This window comes from Chelonia mydas, chromosome 9, assembly GCF_015237465.2.
Source record: "Chelonia mydas isolate rCheMyd1 chromosome 9, rCheMyd1.pri.v2, whole genome shotgun sequence".
Lineage (NCBI taxonomy): Eukaryota > Metazoa > Chordata > Testudines > Cheloniidae > Chelonia > Chelonia mydas.
This window is the reverse complement of record NC_057855.1, coordinates 820,240-846,529: the sequence shown is the minus strand read 5'-3', so window position 1 is coordinate 846,529 and position 26,290 is coordinate 820,240. Positions and strand designations below refer to the sequence as shown.

Here is a 26,290-nt window from a genome sequence, read left to right as displayed (position 1 = left end):
GGGATCGAATGGTACGTCACTGATGATGTAGACGGCTCCAGAGCGTGTGAAGAAATAGCTGCTACCTATGACTCTAGCTCTTCTACAACCGGGGAGTCGGGTATCAAAAGGCAAAGCAAGTCTCTCGCTGCTGCGTACAGGCTGTTGTTGGTGTCGAGGATGCCAGGTACCCGTATGCAGACAATGCAGATGGCCCAGGCCAAGGAGCTGGTCTCAATGGTACAGAGGATGGTACCAGAGTCCAAGACTCTACACATATTGCCAAGGAAGCATGTGGTACTGAGGAGCACGTAGCCAGGGCTGGTCCATACCTGACTGACTCCTGGAAGGGCCGGTCAGGGACTGGGAGATCCTTGATGAGGAAGATCTGTTAGGCTTAGAGGCATGTGGGTCACAGGATTCAGCTTCTTCTGGGGCCCTGGGGAGGGAGAACGATGCCTCCCTTCTGAACCTCTCTGAGGAGGGATAATGGAGACGTCCGGAGGTCACCCCGTGGTGGAGTAGAGCCCCAAGGATTGTGTGCCAAGCAACAGGGCTCGGAGGGAGGACGCAAGTCAGCTTGCATCAGAACACAAGAAAATTTCACTTCCTGAAATGGTTTGGTCTTAATTCTGAACCCACTACAAATCAGGTACCTACCCCGAACATGGCCCTCCCCCAAACCCTTCAGCCACCGGTAGTGAGAGTCACGGACAGATAGAGACTTATTAGAGCCAGAACTTTGTTTAACACCTGGGGACTTAGGCATGCCCTGGCACGGCGCTTCGACAGGGCTAACTACAAGTCTGAAAAGCCAAGAGAAAATGGACTGAAATGAGCCACTATCCAACCAATGAACCAAATTATTTACAACAAATTACACACTTCACTCAGAGGAAGAGGGACGATTTGTGCAAGCAGGCACACACGCGCCCCCTCCCGACCTTGGGGTGGTGAGGAGGAACTGAAGGGGGGCTGGGGCGGCTCTGTCCCTTTATACCATCAACTGGTAGCATGAGCATGCAGAGGTCGCACGTGCCGCCCTGACAGGTACCACTCAGGGGAAAAGTTCTCCAGCTTCAGTGCGCTGGGCATGCAGACACCTGACGTGGCCTGGCCATGTGCAATCACTCAACGAAGAACTGCAGGTACCGAACTGCCGGGTTCTGCTGCTGACTCCACAGGGGCTGCGAGAGCACGGCCCTGTGGCAGCAGCTGGGCAGTCAATGCAGGCAGTGCTGGGGGAAACAGCCTGGTCTGGAGAGAGACTTGTAGGAAAGCCAGCTCCAGTGGACACTGCTTAGTCACACCTGCCTGAGCAGCCTCCCTTTGCATTGTCCATGCCCAGCAGCGAGAGCGCAATGAGAACTGGGTGGTTTGGGGCGGAGGGATCTGTCAGGAGAAGGGTGGGACAGGAACAAGCCGCCTGCTGGAAGCAGGAGAGGCCGATCGCAGTCCGGGAGGGAGCTGCTCTCTGGCTCCAGGGTTGATGCCTCAGGCAGGGTTCCTGCGGGTGCAATCCCTGGGATGCACTGCCACCAGAGAGGAGAGAATAGCTTGCCTCTGCAGCACGCCTTTCCCTTCCAGTGGGACACTGACGTAGCAAAGCCCTGACACCTGCTGCTGCTCAGCAACGGGGCAGCATGAGCCCGACACTGACAGGCCATGCTTGCTCTAACCCCTCCTTGCGGACACATCTCGCGCGGGGAATCAAACACACTTACTGAGGCAAAAATCTTGCTGATTGCAGCTTCAAGCATGTAATCAGGCACCTTCATGTCCATGTTGGCGCTCACCACGTAGGCCATCGACTGCAGGGAAGCCAGCCATTTGCCTTTGGTTACACGGTGTATGTGCCAAAGACACCATCCCACACCCCAAGGTATGCTGTATGGAGGGCCTGGCTTGGCTCGGCTCCATCCTCTCCCTCTCTTCTGCAGCGGGCACTGCCCATCAGAGGTCCCATCTCAAAATCTAGTCCTCCCATGCTGTCCCCTGCAGGCATAAGGCTCATCCTGACCTGATTCATAAGGGCACTACCCTCCCCTCCTTCCATCCCCCCTCAGCCCAATTCCCTGCCCTGCACACAAGAAGCCAGACAGTCAGCGAAGGGCAAGCTGAGGGGCAGGAAGATGCAGTGGATTTCAAGCCTGTGTAACCCTGGGATCTTGTCATCATTAGCCTCATCCCCCTCCCACCACACACCGCCAGGGGTCATCACACTCATTTGTTCTATCTCCTTTCCAATTAGACTGTAAACGCTGGGGCAGGGACCAGGCCTTTCCCAGTGCTCAGATGCACAAGGGGACCGGATCCTGACTGGGGCAGCTGGGCACTGCTGCAATACCACCAGGGCTGCTTCTCAGCAGGTGTGAACCATCTTAAACCAGCTCATAACAGAGACGGCTGCTAGTAATCCTGCCGCCCGCTTCACCCCCGGCGAGCACACAACTGCCCGAGGGGCACAGCTCAGCAACGGGCCACAACCATTAGGGGAAAATGCATGTTTCAGGTGATAGTGGGAGGAAGTTGTGTGGGTGAGAGAGAGAGATACAGTCCTTGTCCATTGACGTTCCTCCTCTCCTGCAGGGTGAATTCCCTGGAATTGTGAGTTCCTGGATTGGTTGGCCAGGATGGGAGAGGAAAGGGGTGTTTTGTTGGGAGGATTGAGGTTGCTTTTTTTTTTAAACCCAAGGCTGCTTCCAATCCGCAGGACAAGAGGAATTTTAAAGGGCCAGAGCTGTGGGCAGCATGGAATTACTCACGCTGGAATTTGGCCAGGATGCTGAGGTTAACACAGCTCCAGTCCTATGAACCGGTCTATGGGAACATTGCCAAAACTCAGCACAGTGCTCCCAATACCACTCTGGGGTGCTGGCTCAGAGTCAGAGGGCCTGATTCTTCCCAAATGCACATGGGTTTCAGGCCAGCTTTATGCCAGAGTCTTTATGGCACGACTCCCACTTTACACCAGTGTAGGCAAGCACAGAATCAAGCCCAGAGAAATGAGGGCTGCCCAGTGATTTGCCAACACCACCTGGAAGTCTCATCCAAACACTGAACCAACCCAGCCTGCCAGCTCAGCCTCTGAGATATGTCACCAGCACAAACTGGGATGGCAGCAGGTAAAATCTGTTCTATTTGATATAGATTTTTATACCATCCGCATCACTGTAGTATCTGAGCGCCATCCACTCATGCATTAAATAACATCTAATATCAAGTGTGGGTCACTTTCTCTCATCCACTCCCCAGGGGGAGAACTGGGTGTGCAGTGGACTGTTTTGTTTTTTCATTGTGTTTATTTATATGACAACACTGCTCTGTGTTTATATCAGAGAAGGCAGGTCAGAGAATGTGCCTGGGGCTTGAGAAGGAAGCGGGGAGGGTGTGGGATGGTTCTTAGTCCATGGTAAACTTCATTCCACAGTCTGGGGTGGGACCAGCCCCCCAGAACGCCCTGTCTCCTGAACAGACAAGCTTTACCCTGAGAGTTCTGCTGTGCCTGTACAATGGAGTTGTTGACCATGGTCTTGATCCTGCAATTAAGAGGAATTTCTCACCTCCGTAACATAGTGCAGCATGGCCATCCGTGCAACTTTCTCCTGAATAGCCCCATAGTTGCTGATCTTGTCTCCAAACTGCTTACGATTAGCAGCATGATCAACCTGGTGTTACATAAGAACCCATGATCACAGCAAGAAGCTAATGTAATACAGACAAGAGGAATTTTGTCTGTGTCCAAGCTGCAGGATTTGGCCATATATTTCAATTTTAAACAAAATCAAGTTCGCTAATGTTTATAGGAATATCTATACTAGGATGTCAAGCCCTGTGTAGCTTGTGTCGGCCAAGCTTGCTGCACACCCCAGGGGCTCCTGGCATCTCTCCCATCCCCACAAGATCCTTGTGAGATACCTCCTACCCCCTCTAGTGCAGGGACTCATTTCAACCCTCCCATTTGCTCCCCCAGGCCACAGGCTCTGTGTATATTCCATTTCCCCCTTTTGGGTTTTCCAATTTCCACCAAAATCAATAGGCTTCTGCCCAGTGATGCCTAGAAAAATTTCTGAAATTTTGCAATTGATTGGATACAGCGTTCCAAATGAATCACATTACATCCAACCAGAAACACCACCAAGTTAATTCTAAGGGTCTTGTAAGCTCAGCCATCAACTTAACTCCAGCCCCAAAAACCCCAGCCCTTAGCTCAATCTCATCCCATTACACAAAAGAGAGAACAAGAAGAATTTCTGGCTAAAAGACTAACCAACATATGCAGCTAAGTAAACTAAGGCCCCAAATCTGGACACGCCTTACAAGCATGCGGAGAATCCCACTGAAGCCATCAGGACCAGACATATGCTTAAAATTAAACACAGACATTTCACTGTAATTCTATGTGTCTAAGTGCAGATCTTTGACCTGTCGGCTCTTCCAGCATCAGCTCCTGTCTCTCTCTCTGGATACACATGTAACATGGGTTTCCCAGAGCCGTTCCCCCATGGGGATGTCCCACAGAATAACTGACCCTTGCGTCTCACTGACTACGCTCTGCTAACATGTGGGACAGGTAGACAGTCCGTTGTCACTTGCCCTGCACAAACCATCCGCGTGATCTAATCCTGTTTCGAGAACAAGAACGTACGGCTTTGACAATCACTCCACGCATGGTGCCTGCCAGGGCGGAGGCCATCCCAAAGCGCCCATTGTTCAGTATGTTCATGGCGACCAGGAAGCCTTTTCCAAGCTCCCCGAGCAGATTTTCTGCTGGCACCTTCACGTTATCAAAGTGCACTTCAGCTGTATTGGAGCACTTGATCCCCATCTTCTTCTCCGGGGGGCCACTGACAAAACAGAAGGAAACGAGAGATGACCTCAGCCTGGCTGTGACCTTCGGACATGCACACCTATCTGCACGTGCAGTTTCTGCATTTGTGCCTGCAAATGAGCATTCTCACATGCGTGCTGGTAACTGCGCACCCTGGCCCTGACCCTGCAAAGGGGCAAGTGCCCTCGAACTCACAGTGAAGTCAATGGAAGTTGAGGCGACTCAGCTTCTGGTAGGATCCAAGTTACTTGATCTACATGTGATAAAACCTGGCAGTGTGCAAAGGTGGGTGCACATTTACATGTGGTAATTCTGTGTGCAAATAAAATGTTAACACAATGTCTTATATAGAAACAGGGAGCACTTTAAACATAAATTAAATAACCATTGCCCATTTCTAAAGGCTCTGGAACGGTTACGTTGTACCCTATGCCAGACCATGTAGCTGCATAATCTCAAGCACTGTGCCCCTGGTAATGCCAACACTTCTCTCCTAATGTTTGTCATACTCATTGTAGCAAATCGCTCAGCAGAGGGAAGTTTAAAAGAGCATGGATTATATTTTGTTATAAATGGAAAGTGAAAGTGGTGCGTGAACATAATGGTCTAGCACCCTCTTGTGGCTAGAGGCCTGGAAAGCAGATCCAAGGACTTCAGCACCTGATAGACAGCTGGATAATCATTATAGCATCCCTGGTTAAAGTCCCACCCTATGGTGCTTGACCCTACAAGGTGCTGAGTCCCTCCAGGATCAGGCATGGCAGGATGGTGTGGTCAGATGTTTGTCTGCGAGTGTGTGTTCTCCTAGTGTGCTGTCCCAGCTCTGTGCAAACAGCTGGCACAGCAGACCTTGAGCAAACTGCCCAATCATCACAAGATCTGTTAAGGTACGAAGGCACCCAAGCAGGTTTCTTGTTGATATGGTACTAGTATCCCACAGACTCTACCGGACCACTAATACATGTATGCCTGTAACAATGGACCAGCTCAGTGAACGGCGGGACTTTCTGTTCCTCCCTTGGCCAGGGGGAGACACTCCCTTTGAGGGAGTGATTGTATACATCAATACAAAGAAGTTACGTACTGCCCCTCTGAGGTAGTTAGTTGACACCTTCTGACATAGACGGTTACACTCCATCACCTTGTACGTCTTTATCCATCACACTGTCATCCTGACCCTATCTTTAGGATGGGTCAGTGTGCTACTGTTACCTTTAGGGAATGTGTTGGTATCGGGGTGTTCTGGTACCACCCTTCTGGAATGTGTTTGTGCGAGTGCTCTGTGCCCAGCACCTCTTAGGAACGTGTGTTTTGGCAATATCAGCCCTGTTCTTGCCAGAGTCTGTGAGCAGGGCCTGCCTCTAGCTCACAGCCTGACTTTGCTTGATATTAGCAAAGTTTTGACCGTTACTTTAGCCCAGGCCTCAGGCCTCATACCAGGCCTCTGATACAAGGCCTTATGTCTCAGTCTCTCTTCCTTCTACATTCCCCCACTTTTTGTCTTTTTATGGGGAGGATGTTTACCCATCATCCTGGAAAAGCATAATGCATGGGCTGAAGATGACCCAGTGGGCTAAACACTGTTATGTGGTTACTTTTACTTTGCTATTTATACATTTATGCCCCATCGGACCCTTAGTTTGCACACTCCCTTCTACAACTGATGGACAGATTTTATTTTTCAATTGTGTTTAGTTTTTTATGATGGGCCTGGGAATGTTAGGCCTGGGACCAGGACTGAGGAATGTAGTTTTATGATTGAGCTTTGGGGGCACTTCTAGATAATGAATATGTATGGATAATATGGATATGGTGTATATATTTGTATGTCATGTATGGGTATATATGTAGAGTATGTGTGTGTACATATGACAGCACTTTATATTTAAGCATAACCATTTTTTTCCAGTCTGGGTGGTGTAGTTTGGCCCTTGTGGTACTGCAGATAGCAACACATTCCTATTAGGGCCGTTACAGTTACCACCTGTATTACTGTGTTTTGAAATATTGAGATAGGCATTATTACAGTCTGTTTCACAGGGCTCTGTGTATGAGAAGTAGAACAGAAATCTGGACTAGTGACATTACAAACGACGCCTTTATATATAAATGTTTTGCAATAAGTTGCTGTACCGTACTGTTCATCCATATGATAGGTTACCCTTACTGCTGGTTGCCTTTCGGGAAACTTTACTGGGCCGGAAACAGGAACTGCTCGCGTTTTGGTTTTTTGGTTGCATTGCTCTGTGATACCCCAGTAGCTGATATAGATTTAATTGTTTTTTATGGATGCTGCTTTTCAGATAAGCTACTGAATGGACAGTAACTAGTTGATTAAATATTGCTGCGTCAGGATTTACTGTTGGTACCCAAACACTGAACAAAATTGTTTTGAATAACATGTGCTCTATTTAGGATGCAGTGTTAGTGATCCCAAAGTGTGACTGGTACTACCAGGGAATTTGTTTACCCAGTTTGTAGTTACTATGTAACTTAATTTTTTTTATTCATTTGGTTGGGGGTTTTTTTGCTTGCATGTTGTTTGTTGCCATTTGTTTGTTGATTTTTGCCTGTGTGTTGGTTTAACAGTTTAGTAAAGTTATGCACACTGTAAATGTGGTACAGCAATAAACCAGTTGCTTTTACACAGTAGCTAAATTTAAATTAAATGACAGTTTATTTTGGTCCAGCTAGTAGTTCGTAGCTGATTGCCAATTTAATTGTCCATATATGGCAGACTGAAGTGTAGTTGATCACTTTGTTATTTATAAAGCACTCCATTTTTTGATGCTTGAGTTTGTTTGTTTGTTTGTTTGACTGCATACTGATATCTGGTGTTTTTGTGGTGTGATTTTTTTGGTGTTTTTGGTTTGTAGGATGCAACCTTTAACAGCTTAAGTTAGTTCACATCATAAAGAGTTTGTTTGTTTGTTTGTTGGACATGTTTGTACACGTGTGCAGTACCAGTTTCAGACAAGCTGCAATTCAAGGCCACTGGGAGGGCACCAGCTGAATGATGACTTAGTTTTAAGGCTACCAGGCTGCTCATCTAAAATCCAACCCAGCAGCATTAATATCTGCCGCCATCTCTTGGCACGGGGCTATGAACATTCGGTGGCATCAGTAACCTGTACAAGCCAGTTCAAGAAACCTGCTCAGAGGAGAGCTGTGACTAACTCCAATGTTTTTAATTGTACCACAAAAGTGAAGTCAGCCTATGAAGACAGTCAGGAGAGGAAGGCTACTCTAATGTCAACTAGTAATGAGGAAAATAGCAATAAATAACAACACTTAATATTTATTACACTTTTCGTTGTTAAAAGTGCACAAACTAGCCAATGATAACACCACTTTTGGGTGGCAGGGAACTATTGCTATCGCCCTTGAACTGACAAGGGAATCAAGGCATACAGCAGTTAAGAGACTTGCCGAAGAGCATACAACAAGTCAGTGCTGGAAATACAGTTCCTGGATCTTAGTCCTAGGCTGAGCCTTGTAAACATAAGGACATAGGAGCATAAGAATGGCCATAGTGCAGGGGTTCTCAAACTTCATTGCACCGCGACCCCCTTCTGACAACAAAAGTTACTACACAACCCCAGGAGGGGGGACTGAAATCTGAGCCCACCTGAGCCCCACTGCCCTGGGTGGGATGGCAGGACAAAACCCAAGGGCTTCAGTCCCAGGCAGGGAGCCTGTAATCTTAGCCCCAATGTCCAGGGCTGAAGCCCATGGGCTTTGGCTGCAGCCCCAGGAGGTGGGGCTCAGGCTTCGGCCCCAGGCGCCAGCAAGTCTAAGACAGTCCTGGTGACCCCATTAAAATTGGCTCACGACTCACTTTGGGGTCCTGACCCACAGTTTGAGAACCACTGCCATAGTGGGTCAGACCAAAGGATCATCTAGCCCAGAATGCTGTCTTCCAAAAGTGACCAATGCCAGGTGCCCAGAGGGAATGAACAGAATTGGGCAATTATCATGTGATCCATCCCCTGTCATCCAGTTCCAGCTTCTGTCAATTAGAAGTTTAGGGACACTCAGTGAGTCAGGTTCCATTCTGATAGTAGCCATTGATGGAGCTATCCTCCATGAACTCATCTATTTCTTTCTTGAACCCTGTTATAGTTTTGACCTTCACAACGTCCCCTGGCAACGAGTTTCATAGGTTGACTATGTGTCATGTGAAGAAATACTTCCTTTTGTTTTAAACCTGCTGCCTGTTAATTTCATGGGTGACTCCTGGTTTTTGTGTGATGTGAAGGGGTAACACTTTCCTATTCACTGTCTCCACACCAGTCATGATTTTATAGACCTCAATCATATCCTGCTGAGTCTCTTTTCTAAGCTCAACAGTCCCAGTCCTTTTAATATCTCCTCAAACCGTGCCTGTTAAGTTATAAACTTCTCTCACCTGGTCACGCCCCCAAACGCTCTCTCCACAATGAAGGCTGAGAGTTTGTCCTTCACTTCCCCTGTTGGCTGCTTTATCGGGGTCTTGGCGAACACTGTGAAGATCTCAGCTATCCCTCCATTACTGGAACCCAAAGCGATTAGGGAAACAGTGAGTCCCAGCTCCCGACCACCTATATTTACTCAGGCTCTTCTCTTTCCCTCTCAGTGATTTCCCTTTTTCCATTACATCCTTTTACACAGACTTTTTTACTGCAGTTAATAACAACAGCAGCTAGCCTGTGTGTAATTAGCCCTAGCACAACACTTCATGCTGTCAGAGACAAACAATAATTCATCTTCCTCACCTCCTTGGAGGGAGGTAATTAGACTGCATTATCCAGAGACAATTCAGAGGTGAGGCAGATGGTGGAGAAATTACACACCCTGGTTGAATGAGTGCATCCCACACACTAAGGCTTGCATATATACACAAGCTGTCGTGCTTTACCCACACCGGTCTAGTTAAAGTGATACAATGCCCCTAGTACAGACACTATGGGAGGAGGAATAAGCTATAGCGCCGTACGGACCCTTTATACCAATATAGGTGAGTGCATACCAGAGGTTGTACCAGTGTGAGCAATTTGGTAAAAAGTCACACCTACCTGACAAAGTTATACTAGTGCCAAACCTGTGTGTGGACCTACGGGGCAGAAGGGGAAGGCTGTAGCAGGAAAAGGAGCCAGGGATGGGTAAGGTAAAGTCGAGTCCCTTTCTTTTAGCTAAGACCTTGTTATACCTTCCTGCTGGCTGTCTTCCCTGATATAAACCTGCTCTTCCACCCCCTCACCGTAACTTTCCCTGACACCTGATTACTGACATACAGCTGGAACCACCCATTACATACCTTAGAACGTGACCTAGAGAGACAAGGGACTTGCCCAAGGCCATACAGGGACTCAGTGGCAGAATGGGGGCTAGAACTCAGGAGGGCCTCACTCCAAGCATGGTGCTCAGTACACTCTACCACACTGCCTCTCCTTGGGCCACAGGAAAACATCCTGATTCATTCACTGGGACCTAAGCACGTGCTGAAATGCTATCTTGGCTCAGGACTATCTTTAGCCCTGATCACGGATGCTCTAACATCTTACACCCTAACCAGCAGGGGCAGGGGAGCTGGTTCAACCGACGTGAGAAACCACTCTTCTGAATCATCACTCCAGTTCTGCACCATAAGGTTTGGGGAAGTCCCACATCTCCTCCTCCCTCCAGGCCCACAACTGCCTCTCTGTACCAGGGTGTGACGGGGCCTGCTTACCCCGCACTAGCCCAGACAGGGTTAAGTCCATATTATTGACAGCGGAAGTCCTGCCTCCCCGGCGGGACTGGGCATGCTCCAGATGCTCTAGCAGTATAAAGGGAGGAAGCCCAGCTCATTCTGGGCTGGAGGCTGTAGGCAAGGACCTGTCTGGGAAGCTCCTGCGGAGGGCCAGCTACAGCCCTTGACTGTGCCGGGAATCAGAGCCTCCCTGGGCCCGCTTGAACCCCAGCGACTGGAGGAGCCACAGGAGGCTGACCCCAAGCAGGGCTGGGCCCAGGATGCAGGATTCGTCCTGTCCCCCCTGCCGAGGACCCTGGGCCGGACCTCACAGGCTTTGGGAGCTCCAGTCGAAGTGCATTTCCTGCTGTTATACTGAGCACGAGCTCTGATGGCTTTGGTCACTTCCTGTGTCACTGGGGCCTGCAGAATCTCCCGGCTCTCATGGGACCTCGAGGAACCCTTTCGGCCTCCCGACTTCTCTCACCTGATCCATATTTTCCCGCCGTTCAGCGTGTAGAATTTCCCACACTCGCTGAGCTCTGCAAGGGTTTTAATAGATGCTGCGTCTGAGCCACTAGACGGCTCCGTCAGGCAGAAGGCAGCGATGGTCTCTCCTGCGGAAGGGAGCAGAAAGGTCACCGATGGCAGAGCCTTTACCACATAGAGAACACAAAAGAACCCACACGCAGCCAGGGCTCAGCCGGGGGCCCAGGACCCCCACTGCCCTGAGGGCTCCCCACCTACGCAGCAGGGAGTGAGTCCGTGGCAGGCAGGCACGTCGGGCGGGATGAGGATGGGGTGGGGTACATCCATGCACACCCCAGGGCAAGCAGCTGGCTGTATGTAAACAGACAACTACAGAAAGCTGCACTTTTCTGCAACTCAGCCGGTGCCTTGCCTTGGGTATCCCGCAGATCCCCTGCTGGCACAGCGACATGCCAGCCTGCAGTGTGAGCTCGAAGGCTGTGCTCTGACGGGGCTTGAGGGCTTCTGCACTGAACTGGCAGAGCAGTGCAGAGAAGCTTGCACAGAGCTTGCCTGTGCTACACCTAGCTCTCCCCACGGCTGTCAGCCGCCTGCCATCACCACCCCTCCCCACAGCCTGCAAGCAGAGTGCTGAAAGCCCAGCTCAGAGCAGTGTCTGGGAGACCTGCAAGAAGCCAGGAGGGTGGGTAAAGATCTACATTATACCTTTCATAGGGCACAACAGAGTGAAGAAAACAGGCCCTGTTTCCTACCAGATGCTAGCTTGGGCAGGTATTTCTCCTTCTGACTCTGGGTCCCAAAGAGCAGGATTCCCTTAAAGCCGATTGACTGATGAGCACCAAGGCTTATGCCCACACCAAGGTCGTGCACTCCAACCACCTCCACCATCCGAGCATACTAAAGGGAAAGCAAAAGAGAAATGGTGGGGATGGGGATTAGGTTGGAACCGCTGCCCAGTTTGACCTTCAGATGCTACAGCTTCTGGGGACTAGCAAACACTCCACATCAACACCAGTATTAACACTGCTCCCATCTGCCCCTCCTAATCACCCCTGCCATGGCCCAATGCAGGACACTGGGGGCACAGACCAGTCATCAGGAGCCTTCAGACACTCTCAGGCCCATTCAGCTGGCTGATCCCTGCACCGCACTGTGTCTGGCTCACAAGGGCAGAGGGGAGGAGGTAGGAGAAGGTTTGGGTAGAACTTTTTAAAAGAGGGAAAAGAAAACCCACACCTAGCGAGATATGCACATTGGAGATGTTACTGATACATCATCTGTCTACCACTGTGTCTGTCTTGTCTATTTAGGGACTGCCTCTGACTGTTTGGCCGAGCAACACCCAGCCACGCGCTACTGCAGAATTGATGGTAATGAATATTTATTGATGGAATTACTAGAAAGCAAGACTCAGGGAAGTGACTAGACTACTGTCATATAGCAAGAGGATACCAGGCCTGGGAACAGAACCTGGTTCTCCCAGCTCCCACGCTGGTTCCCTATCCCACACTGCCTCACCTCTGAACTATCCAGGTGATATTTTCACACTCCCTAGCTACTATAACGGGCACAGGATAAAAACCTAGCTGGAGGGATGGGTGGAGCTCAGCATGGCAGCTGGAGGCTTTCCAGCCACTGTTGGTCTGCTGCCTGTCGGGACAGCCCTGGTCTGTGTGGGGCTGACAGGTGACATGGCTTCAGAGCTCTCAGATCTTCCAGAGGGTTAGGCCAGGTGGGTACAAACTGGCTGACCGTCTTTTCTGTGCTGTTACAACTAAACCCTGGTAGAGCTTGGACGCTGCATAGGGAGGTGAAGCTTGTCCACACAAACTGACACGTAGCTGTCTGTGGCTCACTGGGGACTGAGAGCACGCAGCAAGCTGGATTCATACGCCCGGTGCACAGGACCACAGGAATGGAACGTCACGCACTTCAGCGTCGGGCTGCTCTCTGGCTGAGCACGGCCACGCTCCCCGGGCAGGGCTCCATTCGGAATGAAAGAGGTGCCTGGGATCCAGCAACTTGTTACTTTCATACCTGATGCAGCAAGTCCAGCGGGGCCGGGCTCTGAACTGCCAGGCCCTGGCACAAAGTAAGCACTGCCCCTTCGCCTCTGAATCACGGCCCCGCTCTTCTCTGCTCCCGACCTCCTCCAGGAAGTGACTCTACCACGTAACAGTGGGGGAGGACCCGCGAGAAGAGAGAACGGGCCCACCTGCCCGCCAGGTCAGGACAGCTCTCACGCTCCGAGTCAAACCCGGGGGAGGCTGGATCTGAGTTCCATGCCTGGCCCCACCCATCACAGGCCTGAGCCAGACACTGGCTCCAAACACCCAACCTCAGGGCGAGTTCAGATCCCAGCCCCTACTGTCCCCTCATGCCTGCACCCCCAAGGCTCTGTCTTACCTGGGTGTTTGTCAGCCCAACTCCCCCCAGCTCCTCAGGCACCTGCAGCCCAAAGGCTCCCATCTCCTTCAGCCCCGCCAGGGTGGTCTTCTCAATGCTCTCCAGCTTCTCGTTCTCCACAGGATCATTGACCTCCTGCAAGTAACGAAAGGGAGCGAGTGAAAGGCAGGTGCAACGCCGAGGCGAACGCTGCATGGGGCAAGGCCGGAGGGGCTGGCAAAGGCGACGTTTACGCATTGCCTACCGGGCACCAAGGAGCTGCTGGATCCTAGAGCAGGCAATCTGGGCACTGGTGTGTTAGTGTCCTGCTGTTGCTGTGCGAGTGAGCCCGAGGGTCAGTGTGTGTGTGTGGGGGGTGAGCCTCGGAGTGAGCGATCTATGCCCTGATTGCCCTTCCCCTCTGCCTCTGCCCCACGCTCCCTCCCTCCAAGCCTGTCCTCTATCTCTGGGGAGGGCCAGGCCTCGCAGAGCCACCCTGTCTTTCAAATATCCCTGCGGAAAGGCCTCCCACATGAACTCCTCCACTGCCAACACCCAAACAGGTAACCCACGCCTTGGGCTGACGGACTGGTGGCGCGTTGTATGAGACATGGGCATTAGAGGCACTCAGGAAATCACAATCAGGAGGAGAACGCGGATGTGCACTTGCGCATCCTCCAGGCTTCAGAAAGAGGGTAGATTCCCCAGGAGAAGTAATTTTTTTTAATGGTGGTGAGGCCAGCCGTCCCACGTCACTGTCTGAGGAAGACGGAGTCCTTTTCCTTTGTTTACAACACACGCTTCAGGCTATTCCATAATCAAACAGGCAGCAGACTGCCACTAACCTTGAAGAAGCGGGTGCAGGGATCTACCAGGGCTTGCAGGAACTGCATCTGCTCCATTGAGAGCACTAGGGAGGGGCAAAGTTACAGCTAGATTAGCAGGATGTGTCTAACCCTCATCCCTTTATTACATGATTTGACACAAACACCCTTACGTGAGGAGGCACCTTCTAAGACTGGATGTTTGTCTGAGAGATCTGCTGTAGTCAGAAGGGGTGGAATGGGGCACAGCTGGGGCAGGAAGGGGCGGGGGGGTTAACAGGGGCGGGGGCTTTGGGGAAGGGGTGGAATGGGGCAGGGCTGGGGCAGGAAGGGGCGGGGGGCGAACAGGGGCGGGGGCTTTGGGGAAGGGGTGGAATGGGGCGGGGCTGGGGCGGGAAGGCGAACAGGGGCGGGGGCTTTGGGGAAGGGGTGGAATGGGGCAGAGCTGGGGCGGGAAGGGGCTGGGGGGCGAACAGGGGCGGGGACTTTGGGGAAGGGGTGGAATGGGGCAGGGCTGGGGCGGGAAGGGGCGGGGGGGCGAACAGGGGTGGGGGCTTTGGGGAAGGGGTGGGGGGGCAGGGGTCATGGGGAAGAGGTGGAGGGGGGCTAGAGCAGCACGCAGCAGTGCAGGTGTCCCACGCAGCTGCATACTTTGCGTATGGCTAGGGATGGCCCTGCCTGGTCAGCAGGCTGAGCCGAGAGCTCCATGGAAACTCAGCTAGCCTCTCGCTGGGGGTGGGAGGAGCGCATGGCCTGTGTTCTGTGACTTTGGTGGCTTTGCTCTACTATGCCATTAAACCAGCAAATGTCACCATCAGCACTAAATCCATAAGGAAATTTTAAATAAAAATATCCTACCTGAGGGAAAAGGAAAAACATTGTCAGGTACAAGCTTCCCGTTGAACAGGTTCATGACAAAGGATGTGGATTCCTGGAGGAGACAGACGATAACAAGAGCACTTACACACACGAGCCCTGCAGAGCGGAGTGATACTAGGAGAGGGAAGTTCATGGTATGCTTTCTGCACAGCTCAGGGGTGGGGAGTCCAGGAGGAGAACCGCTCCTGTGCTGACGGCAGAACCATGGCACCCTGCAGGACATGCTGAGAAGCACAGTGAAAATGTACGTAAGTGAAGGGGTATTTTTGCCTTTGCGGAGATCTCGGGACTGGGGTGCACCCAACTCCCACAGAGAGGTTCCACCTGTTCTCAAAGGCTCAGAGCTCTCAAGATCACGGACAGCTGTTCTGATGATGTCATGCTTCCACCTCGTGTTTCATTGGCTGGGCATATTGTCACTCTGCAGTGTGGCCTCTTGGGAGAGCTGCCTGGGGTGGCTGCCAAGACCCCCCTTTACCGTCACTGTGCAGCAGACGGGGAGGCTGTTAAGAATTGAGCTGCTTTTCAGATTTTCCTCCCAGTTCTTATTCACACACTTGCCTCAAACACAACGTGAATCTCATTAGACATCAGGCCTCCACGCTTGTGTGGTTTGGCACCATTACAGTACCATACCCGTTATGTTACCCTAGAGCCAGCAGAAGCAGCATCAGGCATCACTTTATTTTCTTCTTTGGTGCTTTATTTTTTTATATGCTAATGCTATTCACTGCCTCTGAGGCTGACCAGATCTGATTGCCACGCCCAGCTGAAGTCAATGGGAGAGGAGTGAGCTGAGAATCAGGCCCACAGTATCTATGAAGTACGGAGGAGTCCCCCCTGGGGACAGTGGCAGTCTCAACATCAGTCATTAACACAGTCCGGGACAAAGCACTGAGCGCAGACCTGCAGCCATTTCCCAAGGCTTTCAAAGCAAAATTATACAAGCACTGTGACTTACCTTGTTCGCTTTACTTGAGTATCTCCCTTTTTGATGTGTTATATAGTATGGAGGCGATGTCAGTCTGGGGAAAAGAACAAAATCGCTGTGACATCATGCAAGTGCAATTTTCACCATCAGTCACAAGCATTTACTCGGGTGACTGGCAGCAGTGGAAGGCATGTGTCTGCGGTTTGATGGTCACGGCACAGCACCTTTAAAGAAAGCCTGAGAGACCACCTGGAAAACTGTAAAAGGAACCTGCTTCGATGGCATCTCCGATCTCCATCTTTACTACAGGGATTTTGCACAAAAGCAGTATCTTAGGTTCTTTCGCCAGCTGGTACTTTATTGGGGAAAACAGGCAGATGGGAGTTTATTTAGTAAGAGTAATTAACTACTCAGGCTCCCCAAACAGATATAGATCTTGGGAACTAGCACTGGAGTTGGCTTTTTAGGGTATGTCTTCGCTTTAAAAAAAGGGGGGGGGGCCCACGTTCTTAACTCAGGTTAGGTAACCCAGGATAAAACAGCAGTGAAGGCACAGTAATTTGGCTTTTAACTTGGGTTTAACTCGAGTTAAAGCCGATAGGGGAGCCTGGGGTTGACTTGACCTGCTAACTGGGTTAAACACAGAGTTGCCATGTCTTCACTGCTATTTTAGTCCAGCAAGCTAACCTGGGTTAAGCACACATATTTTTGGAGGGGTGGGGGGGCGCAATGAAGACATACCTCTAGAATCTAACTCCATCTGTCTTGCTGCATAGGTATTATGGTGCTGGGCACACCAAAAATACTTCGATATTTGAAGTGTTAGCTAGAAACAGCTTCCATAAAGCCCTCCTTTAACTTTGTCTTATAAGTTTGACCTGATACCTGCCAGATACCGTCCAAAGCTAAAGGAGAATGTTTCTACACACCTTGAAGAAAGCTTGTCAACCTGTCTTTGAGTTACAGAGCTTTAAAGTGCCCTGAGGTGAAGCTCTGACTTCTCTTAATTTTTTTTGTTCTTAAATCAAACACAGCTGGTTTGGCCCCTGGGCCCTCACGGTCGAGTTACAGCTCCTTGGAGTGCGGCGCTAGCCAGCTTTGAAGAAAATAGGCTGTAATTAAGCAAACTGGATGATTATTTTTGTGCGTAGTTTTGGGTCCAATCCTGCTCCCACTGATTTTGATGGAAGTTATGGGCACGTGTGTTTCTTTGTCCTTTATAAGAATAACATATCGGTTTGTTCTATGTTGTGAACAATGGATCAGTCTGCTCCCCCCTCTGCATCTGTAAACAATGGGTCAGTCTGCTCCCCCCTCCCTCCTGCAAACAATGGGTCAGCCTGTTCCCTCCCCCATAAATAATGGGTTAGCCTGCTCCCCCCACACACAAACAATGGGTCAGCCTGCTCCCCCCTCCCCCTGAAAACAATGGATCAGCTTGCTCTCCCCACCACACAAATAATGGGTCAGCCTGCTTCCCGACACACAAACAATGGGTCAGCCTGCTCCCCCCTCCCCCTGAAAACAATGGGTCAGCCTACTTCTCTCCCTCCCCCCCCCCCCCACACATACAAACAATGGGTCAGCCTGCTCCCTCCTTGTCTCCTCTCCATCCCTGCCCAGCTGTGCTGGAAAGGGCAAGGGGGGCGAAGAATCCCTGGCGCTGCCCCCAGGGCCAGGCTCGACGAAGGGAGTTACTGCGTTTTAGCTCTGGCGCAAGGACAGAGACTCATAGACGTTATGGCCTGACGGGAGCATCATGATCTGGTCTGGCCTCCTGCACATGGCAGGCCACAGAACCTCACCCACCCACTGCTGTAATGGACCCCTCACCTCTGGCTGAGTTACTGAACTCCTCAAGTCACGGTGTAAAGATTTCAAATCCGCCAGCTGTCCTCATAAATTGAGCTCAGTTTACTCTACCTGAAGTGGGGCGTAGCCAGAGCTTGTGCCCAAAGTTGCCTCCACCAGCTGGCACTCAGTCTAGTCCTGATCAAACGAAGCATTCTCTCCGCAGGCACTGCTCAGCTCACTTCCTCTGCGGAAAAAGGAGGCGGGTGAACACAAGACAAGGTGTATGTAGCAATTGATCCCGAAATCTGAACCATTTCATCACTCCAGTCAAGGCCAACATCACCAGGGGACCTATCTCCCTTCTAAACAGCCTTCCCCCAACCCCTCCTTTTTGGGCTTGATCCCAAATAGCCCCTACCAGGGCTTTCCCGCCTCCATTGTATGGCATGTGTAGCCCATACGGGATCTTCACTATTTCCCATCCCAAAATTCAGCCCCGATCCCATAGTGGGCTTGTGACTTACTCCTAGAAAGCCACTGGGGGGAGCACCTTGCTGAGTAGGTTGGCACAGAGCTTCTCTGCTGTGGAATCTTGATAAAGAGGTGCTTGCTTCTGCAATGTGACATCATTGCTTCAGGGGTGATGTCACTCAGGGTATTATGATGTCATCATCTGTATTTTCTATATTCTATTACCATCCAGGGGAACCAATCAAGAATCAAGGCCTCATTACGCTAGGCGCTGCATAGGCATACAATAAAAGGTCAGCCACGAGGAGCTAGTAGTCTTGGTAATCAGAACCAACAGGTAGATGAGATAAACAAATAGGGAGTAGGGGTGGGGGAAAGAGGGAAGATGAGGTAACTGTGACATGAGCAAGAAGTTATCCATGATAAGCAGCAGTCTCATCGCACCACCTGCCTATTCACTGCTAGCTGGTCATAAGCTGACAGCAGAGGAGAGTTTTAAGGAGGAGGAAATAGATCTGGGATCACTTTAGGCCCATCTCTCTCCACTAATAACTCATCCAAGCATGGTTTGATGCTACCTAGTGACACATAAACATCCTGAACTTTTCCAGATCATCGTGAATGAGGAACACCCCAACAGAATGGAAATGCCTGATAATTAGCATCATAAATTGTGCTCCTAGCTGTACCAGTTCAGAATAGGGTTTGAGAAATAAGCAAATGCTGCATTTCCTGGTTTGCTTCTGTGGTTTCAGCTGCAGATACATTACTGCCTCTTGTGATGCTATTCACCCTTGCTCTGCAGGCCTGAGTTGGATTGGTAGAAAATAGAGTAGGAAGCCAGTTCTGGATGGCACAAGGTAGTCACAGGAATGTATAGATCATCACAGCCATCATTGCAGGGTTAAACTCAAACCTTATTTGCCAGAGGTGTGGATGTGGAAACCTCACATAGCCAGGCAGGATTTTATTGTTATTTACATGCTGACATAGGGTACATGATGCCTTCCATGCAAAAAGGAGACCAAAGGCTAAATATACATCTGTGTAAAAATCTGCAGTCACTGCATTAAAGGTAGCGTACAGCAGGGTAGCAGAGATTAACCCTTTCTGGCCATGTAGTAGCACCAGGGCCCAATAGTGCTCTTACTGAAGTCAGTGGGAACTTTCCTACTGACTGAAATGGGAGTAGAATTGGGTGCAAAGGGGCCACTTCGGCAACCCCCTTATTCCCATAAATAACCCCATGAGCACAGGTTTGCAGGATTGGGCCCTTTCACAAGGGAAGGTACTGAATACTGGGGGAAGAGAGAAGGGTTGCAGCAATGCGAGTATATAGTGGTGTTGGTTATCAATGTGCATAGCTTAAATTCCCTGAACTATACAAAAATAAAAAAGCAAGTTAAATGGAAATTAAAAGAAGCAGTCACAAGGGTGAAATGCCTGCAAATTGCATGGAGACTATTTAAAAACACCATATTAGAGGCTCAAACTAAATGCATACCCCACAATTACAAACAAACAAACAGTAAGAAGACCAAAGATGCAGCGTGAAAAAGGCACTTAAAGGCAAAAAAGCATCCATTAAAAATTGGAAACCAAATCCTACTGAGGAAAATATAAAGGAACATAAATTCTGGCAAGTCAAATGTAAAAGTGTAATAAAGCAGGCTAAGAAAGAATTTGAAGAGCATCTATCTAAGGACACAAAAAGTAACAGCAAAATGTTTTTTAAGTCTCTCAGAAGCAGGAAGCCTGCCAAACAGTGAGCAGGGCTACTGGGTGGAAAAGGGGCCAAAGGAACGCTCCAGGAAGACAAAGCTGTTGCTGAGAAGCTGAATGAATTATTTGCATCAGTCTTCATTGCAGAGGATATGGGGGAGATTCCCACACCTGAGCCATTCTTTCTAGGTGACAAATCTGAGGACGTGACCCAGATTGAGATGTCAGTAGAGGAGGTTTTGGAATGAATTGGTAAATTAAACAGTAATACATCACCAGATGGTATTCACCCAAGACTTCTAAAGGAACTCAAATATTAAATCTCAGAACAACTAACTGGTGTGTAACCTATCATTTAAATCAGACTCTGTACCAGATGACTGGAGGGTAGCTAATGTAATGCCTATTTTTAAAAAAAAAGGTTCCAGAGGCGATCCTGGCAATTAGAGACCAGTAAGCCTGACTTCTGTACCAGGCAAATTGGTTGAAACTATCGTAAAGAGCAGAATTATCAGACACATAGATAAACACAATATGCTGGGGAAAAGTCAACATGGCTTTTGTAAATGGAAATCATGCCTCACCCATCTATTAGAATTCTTTGAGGGGGTCAATAAATATGTGGACAAAGCTGATCCAGTGGATACAGTGTACTTGGACTTTCAGAAAGCCTTTGACAAAGTCCCTCACCAAAGGCTCTTAAGCAAACTAAACAGTCATGGGATAAGAGGAAAGATCCTCTAATGGATCAGTAACTGGTTAAAAGATAGGAAACAAAGGGTAGGAAAAAATGGTCAGTTTTCACCATGAAGAGAGGTTATTTACCCCTTCTCATGACCCAAGAACCAGGGGTCACTCAATGAAATTAATAGGCAGCAGGTTTAAAACAAACAAAAGGAAGTACTTCTTCATATAACACACAGTCAACTTCTGGAACTCATTGTCAGGGGATGTTATGAAGGCCAAAAGTATAGCTGGGTTAAAAAAATAGTTAGATAAGTTCATGGAGGTTAGGTCCATCAATGGCTATTAGCCAAGATGGTCAGGGATGTGACCCCATGCTCCGGGTGTCTCTAAACCTCCAACTGCTAGAAGCTGGGACTGGATGAGAGGGGATGGATCACTCAAAGTTATCCTGCTCTATTCATTCCCTGTGAAGCATCTGGAGATGGGGCAAGACCTATGTTATTAACTGTTGTGGTATGTGCAATTTTTCTAAAAGCCCCAGCTCCTTTAGTCAAGAAATTAGGTGAGAATTTCAGCTTGCGTTTTTTAAAAGTAAGTTTCTAGCTCTGGTGGTTGCAGCAAAAAGTTGAACACACATATCTGGACACCTGACCCAGAAAGGTGGGATTGAGTGATTTACAATGGAAAGACAAAAAGGATCAAAACCCAGAAAGCAAATAAAAACCACCCAACATTTCTTAGTTTAAAAAATCTCAGTTTTAAAGCCAGTCTTGTGCTGTTTGGGTATGTCCACACTGGAATAAAAGGCCCGACACACGGCCACGGCTGGCCCAGATTAGCTGACTCAGGCTCAAAGGGTTATGGGCTCCCATAGCTCGGACTCAGGCTGCCTACACAGAAATCTTACAGCCCCGCAGCCCGAGCCAGTTGAGTAAACGTACCCTTTGGGCACTTGGGTTGGCAGCGCTGCCCCCCTGACTGACTCCAGCCATAAACCTGGCTTGCTCCTCCCAGGAGGATCAGCTCCATGTATGGGTGCTCTGCAGTGGCCTGGAGCCAACCGAAGGGCTCTGATAGCAGACACCCTTCCTGCTGCCAGGGAGAGTGGAAAGTGGGTGTGGCTGGGGCGTCCCTGCACTATGCAGAGACTCAGCTGTGTTCTCAGCCTCTTGTGGCTATTGCGGTGTGGCCTAATTTACAGCAGCCTCCAGACTGCTCTGAATACAGCATAGGACCTGGCTCTGCACAGTCACTGCAGGACCGCATGCATGCTCTATGCACAGGTGTTTTGGGGTCTGGCCCGTAGTCTAACGCTTGGCGTCTACTGCTCAAGCAGACTCCCACGTATACTGAATTGTAGCGGAGCCGCCAGTAGAGGGAAAAAGAAAAGGAGTACTTGTGGCACCTTAGAGACTAACCAATTTATTTGAGCATAAGCTTTCATGAGCTACAGCTCACTTCATTGGATGCTGTAGCTCACGAAAGCTTATGCTCAAATAAATTGGTTAGTCTCTAAGGTGCCACTAGTACTCCTTTTCTTTTTGCGAATACAGACTAACACGGCTGTTACTCTGAAACCTGTCAGTAGAGGTAGTTACACGTTAGCAGTTCAGAATACAAGGGCTGAAGCTAGAAAGATCTGGGATAGTCACATCTCTTTCAGTCTGTGCATTCTGCTCTCCTTGACAGCAATGCAACCCTGGAGTAACTGCACTGACTTACACAAGAGTCTCTTGAGATGTACACGGCAGAACAGATCGGAATCTGAGCCCAATATCACCATCACGCTAGGCTTTATGACATATAATTAAGCTTTGGTTTAAAGTCACATCAAGTGGATTTACTTATCTACTATTTTCAGAAGAATCATTTGTATAAAAAGTTTTACTTCAATGGGGCTATTTATGGGCTTACAATGAACTAGGCACTTAAGGGCATCCAGAGTGGTCAGCTTGTTGCAAGACCAAGCCCATAGTCCACCCCCTGCCAAAGAAGAATTTGTATGGATTCCTGAATGCTTTGTGCAGCTGAGTTTTAAGTGTCCCAAGCAGTGCAGTGAAGTTTCCAACACGTCCCTTGGGAGACCACTGCACAGCCAGATACCACACATCTTACTGAATTTTCCCTCAGATTCATTCAAAGTGGGATTTTTGTTATTTGGCTTGGGTTTAATTCCATCCTTCTCCTACCCCCTTGGTTCCCCCATTCTCCTTCCCATGATTGTTTTGCTCCCTTCACCTACAGAGAGATGTTTATTACAACCCTCCCATCACCATCATTTGGACACATTTCGTTCTTTTAGCCTTTCCTTACAAGTCATTCTCTCTCTAATTTTTTTTGCTCTTCTCTGATTTCCCTCCAATTTGGCAGCATCAGCCAATGAAGAAGTCTGGTGTATAACTGTAGGCACTTTTCTTTATTTTAAATAAACAGCCACTCTATTTAATGGACAAAATGTATCATTGATTATCTGTGTTATCAAAGAACCTCAGAGCTCTCAGTCCTGGACCAGGAGGACTCTGTTGTGCTAGGCATGGTGCAAACACAGAACAAAGACGATCCCTGCTGCAAAGAACGTGCAATCTAACTATAAGACAAGAGACAGCAGACGGATACAGACAGATGGGGGAGTCCAAGGACCCAAGGAAATACAGATCAGCATGATGGGCTGTGGTCACTGCTGTCACGTTTTTTGTGGCCATCACAGCAAAGGAGAGTTTTGAGGAGGGATTTGGAGGAGAGTGAGATAGCTTTGTGGCTGTTTATGAGCTCCTCCCAGGCATGAGGAGCAGCATGGAAAAAAGCATGAAGGTGCCTGTTTGAAAATTAAACAGGTGGTCAACAGTGGCTGACTTCATGGGCTGACGGGAGTTAGAAGCTGATACATGGATAGCAAGTGAGAGATGATCGGTAGGGTGGGGACAGGCCGTGACGGTGAAGACAAGCAGCCTGTGTCTGATGTGAGAGACCAGGGAAAGCCAGCAGAGGGGACTGGCCCACAGCAGGTGTAAGCTCTAATGCTCCCTGAGCTAGGCGAGATCTCCAAGCAGTAAGGGCTCTGGTGTAAGGGAAGGGGCAGGATGAACAGGGGTCTGTGCAGCCCAGGTGAGCAGAACATGTGATCACAGGCTCAGGCTGGCTCAGCCATGGGCAGGACCCTTCCTCTCACCTGAGACACCTCCTGCTGCCTACATACCCAATGGGGCCAGGTTTTTACTGCTGTTCCTCCCCTCCTCTCCTGGACAGCACACCTTGCAGTGGGTAGCTGCGAACAGAGAGGCCCAAGAGGTTCATTTCAACCCCGTTTAACTTGCACAGAAGGGATGGTGTCAATATCCACAGCCTCGGAGCTGATGTTCATTTTGGCACCTTGACTGACTGAGTTTCTGGTGCATTTCTGTAGCTGCCACATCAAATATTTACATGGAGGAAGATGCAGCGAGCTCTGTATGATAAACTGCTGAGACAACAAGCACAGCAGGGTCAGAGAGCTGTGGGCTTGGGGGACCCTGCAGTGAGCAGGCTTTGACAACGGACATAAATGCACAATGCTAATCTCCATGCGGGAGTGGGCCTGCACCCCTGTGCTGGAGGAGAGAGAGTATGCCAGGGGTGTCACAGGTTAGATGGTCTTTGAGCGTCCTGCTTTGGTGCCCCATAGTGCTGCTGCTAAGAGCAGGCACAACCCGAGCGTCTCTCCCACACGCTAGCGAGCCAAGGCCCAGGATGTTATAACTCGAAACACACTCCTCATGCTGTGTGCTGAGAATCTCAGACATTACAAGGGGTATGTTACCATGTCTGTCAAAGAAGTACGAATCAGTAGGTGGTACTAGGCACACAGGTGGGTAATAGAGATTCAGCCACTGTATGACTGTGGTCCACAAATCCAGCCATTTATTGAGACCTCAATTTCAATCTCAGTTGAAGCCCTGTAGACAGTGGAAGACAGCAGCACTTGCTACTATTTTGGCACCACTATGGTTTGTTTGCTTGCACAGGTATAACCCAAGAACAATTCAGAGAGACAGACACAAAACAGGGAACTATTCTGATTGGTTACATTCTGAGCTTCTAAGAGGATGGGCATCACAGCTGACAATAAGCATTTCTCCCCATTCTAATGCCTACATGTTAAAATAAGTAAGATTTAGCACTGTCTGTAACATCACCATCCGGTGACTCCCAATAACTTTACATAATTTACATTCAGTATTGTACAATCACCATTGTCCTAATTCTCACTGAAAAAATGAAACTACACTACAAGACTATGGAGAAGGGGCAACCCCAGGTGCTGTTTGTCTGCTGTCTCTCTCAGTACTTTGACGCGAGTGCCTAGAAATAGAAACCATGTCAACAGCCTGCCACAAGCCACTTCCTTTGCAGTTCCAGACACCTAGAAGAGCCTCCTGTGCTCACAATCTTTGTTCACATCTCTTCTGAACACATATTTTATCCCCTGTGCATTTTGATTCCTTGTGTCCTTTGGTATTACTTGTTATTTCACTCTGGGAAGTGCTGGAGTTATGGCTGGAATCACAGCTGCTGTGGGGTTTGGAATTTTGTTTTGTGGTCAAGACAGACAAAACCTGAGGCTATTAAGAGTGCACCATGCTGTCCAGACAGATGCACCCTGCTCCCTGTTAAAGATTCTGGGAGGCCTTTCTTGCACTGAATACAACTAGAGCGATCCCTAGGGGAAAATCTAAACACAACGAGTCCCATCACATTCCCCAAGATCTGTGCACAAATCCCCCTTCTGCGGAGCAGAAAGGGGAGCCAGGGGTGCTCTCCACAGGGCAGCATTCGTGAGGGGGGCAGAGGATGTGCATTAGTCCTCCCTAGAGCTCTACATGGACTACCTGGAAAAGTTGATCTAGTTCTATGGGCCCCTGTGCACCGGGCAGCTAATATGGACCATGGGGAATCTCTGGCAGCCCAGCTCCTCCAGGGCTGCGCCACCCTGGGCCTGGTGGGACCCCACGGACAGATGGGAGGCACGGGGCCTCTGCACAGCTAGCCCTGTGCTTTCCTGCAGCCTAGGAGATCTGTGAGGTTTGGGGTCAGAACCCCCCAGCAGCAGGGTTTGGCAGGAACTCTGCGAGGAAAACTCAAGGAATTTTCCTTCACCTGATCCCCCCCAGCTCTGTGTGTATTTGTGTTACTCCTCGGTAGAGAAACGAGGGCCCACCCCTGCAGCCCTTGCTCCAATGAGGAGTCAGGCCCTAAAGCAGCACAGATGCTCTGCGGGGAGGGAGAGACAATGTTTCCTCCCAAAGGCCGCATCCTGCTCCCAGCAGTACGTTCGCTGCTGGAGGGCAGAACTGGCTGCTGCGGTGGCTGCTGCAGAAAGTGCCTTTGATGTGCGCTACACGAGGAGCGTCCCAGCACAGAAGCAGGGTCAGGCTCAGACTGACACAGGGCACCTTAAACATTTAGAGTGTGCGCATGGGGCAAAGCTCGGCACCACCGCAAACGGGCACCTTTCAATGTGGTCCATTAGCCAAACTCACCCATTTTGAAGTTATGATGAGTTACATATTTAAATACAAAATACTCATCCTGACAAACTAAGGCAAGACAAG

General features: G+C 49.6%; 1 protein-coding gene across 4 annotated transcripts in view; it reads right to left on the bottom strand.

Moving 5' to 3' along the window:
- ACADVL (acyl-CoA dehydrogenase very long chain) overlaps positions 1-26,290 on the bottom strand; it is a 54,817-nt gene that overhangs the window by 25,226 nt on the left and 3,301 nt on the right. The window contains exons 1-12 of one of the 4 annotated variants that reach the window (XM_037909615.2): positions 18,347-20,436; positions 17,952-18,066; positions 16,059-16,122; positions 15,077-15,149; positions 14,240-14,304; positions 13,416-13,550; positions 11,762-11,906; positions 11,008-11,137; positions 9,219-9,341; positions 4,628-4,826; positions 3,543-3,647; positions 1,704-1,790 (exon numbers count right to left, since the gene is read on the bottom strand). In XM_037909615.2, the coding sequence (XP_037765543.1) occupies positions 1,704-1,790; positions 3,543-3,647; positions 4,628-4,826; positions 9,219-9,341; positions 11,008-11,137; positions 11,762-11,906; positions 13,416-13,550; positions 14,240-14,304; positions 15,077-15,149; positions 16,059-16,122; positions 17,952-18,034 (1,209 nt within the window). In that variant the 5' untranslated portion in view covers positions 18,035-18,066; positions 18,347-20,436. Of the gene's footprint in view, positions 1-1,703; positions 1,791-3,542; positions 3,648-4,627; positions 4,827-9,218; positions 9,342-11,007; positions 11,138-11,761; positions 11,907-13,415; positions 13,551-14,239; positions 14,305-15,076; positions 15,150-15,182; positions 15,322-16,058; positions 16,123-17,951; positions 20,438-26,290 lie in introns of those variants that run through there. The other 3 variants (XM_043523154.1, XM_037909616.2, XM_027833530.3) reach the window with 3 other exon arrangements.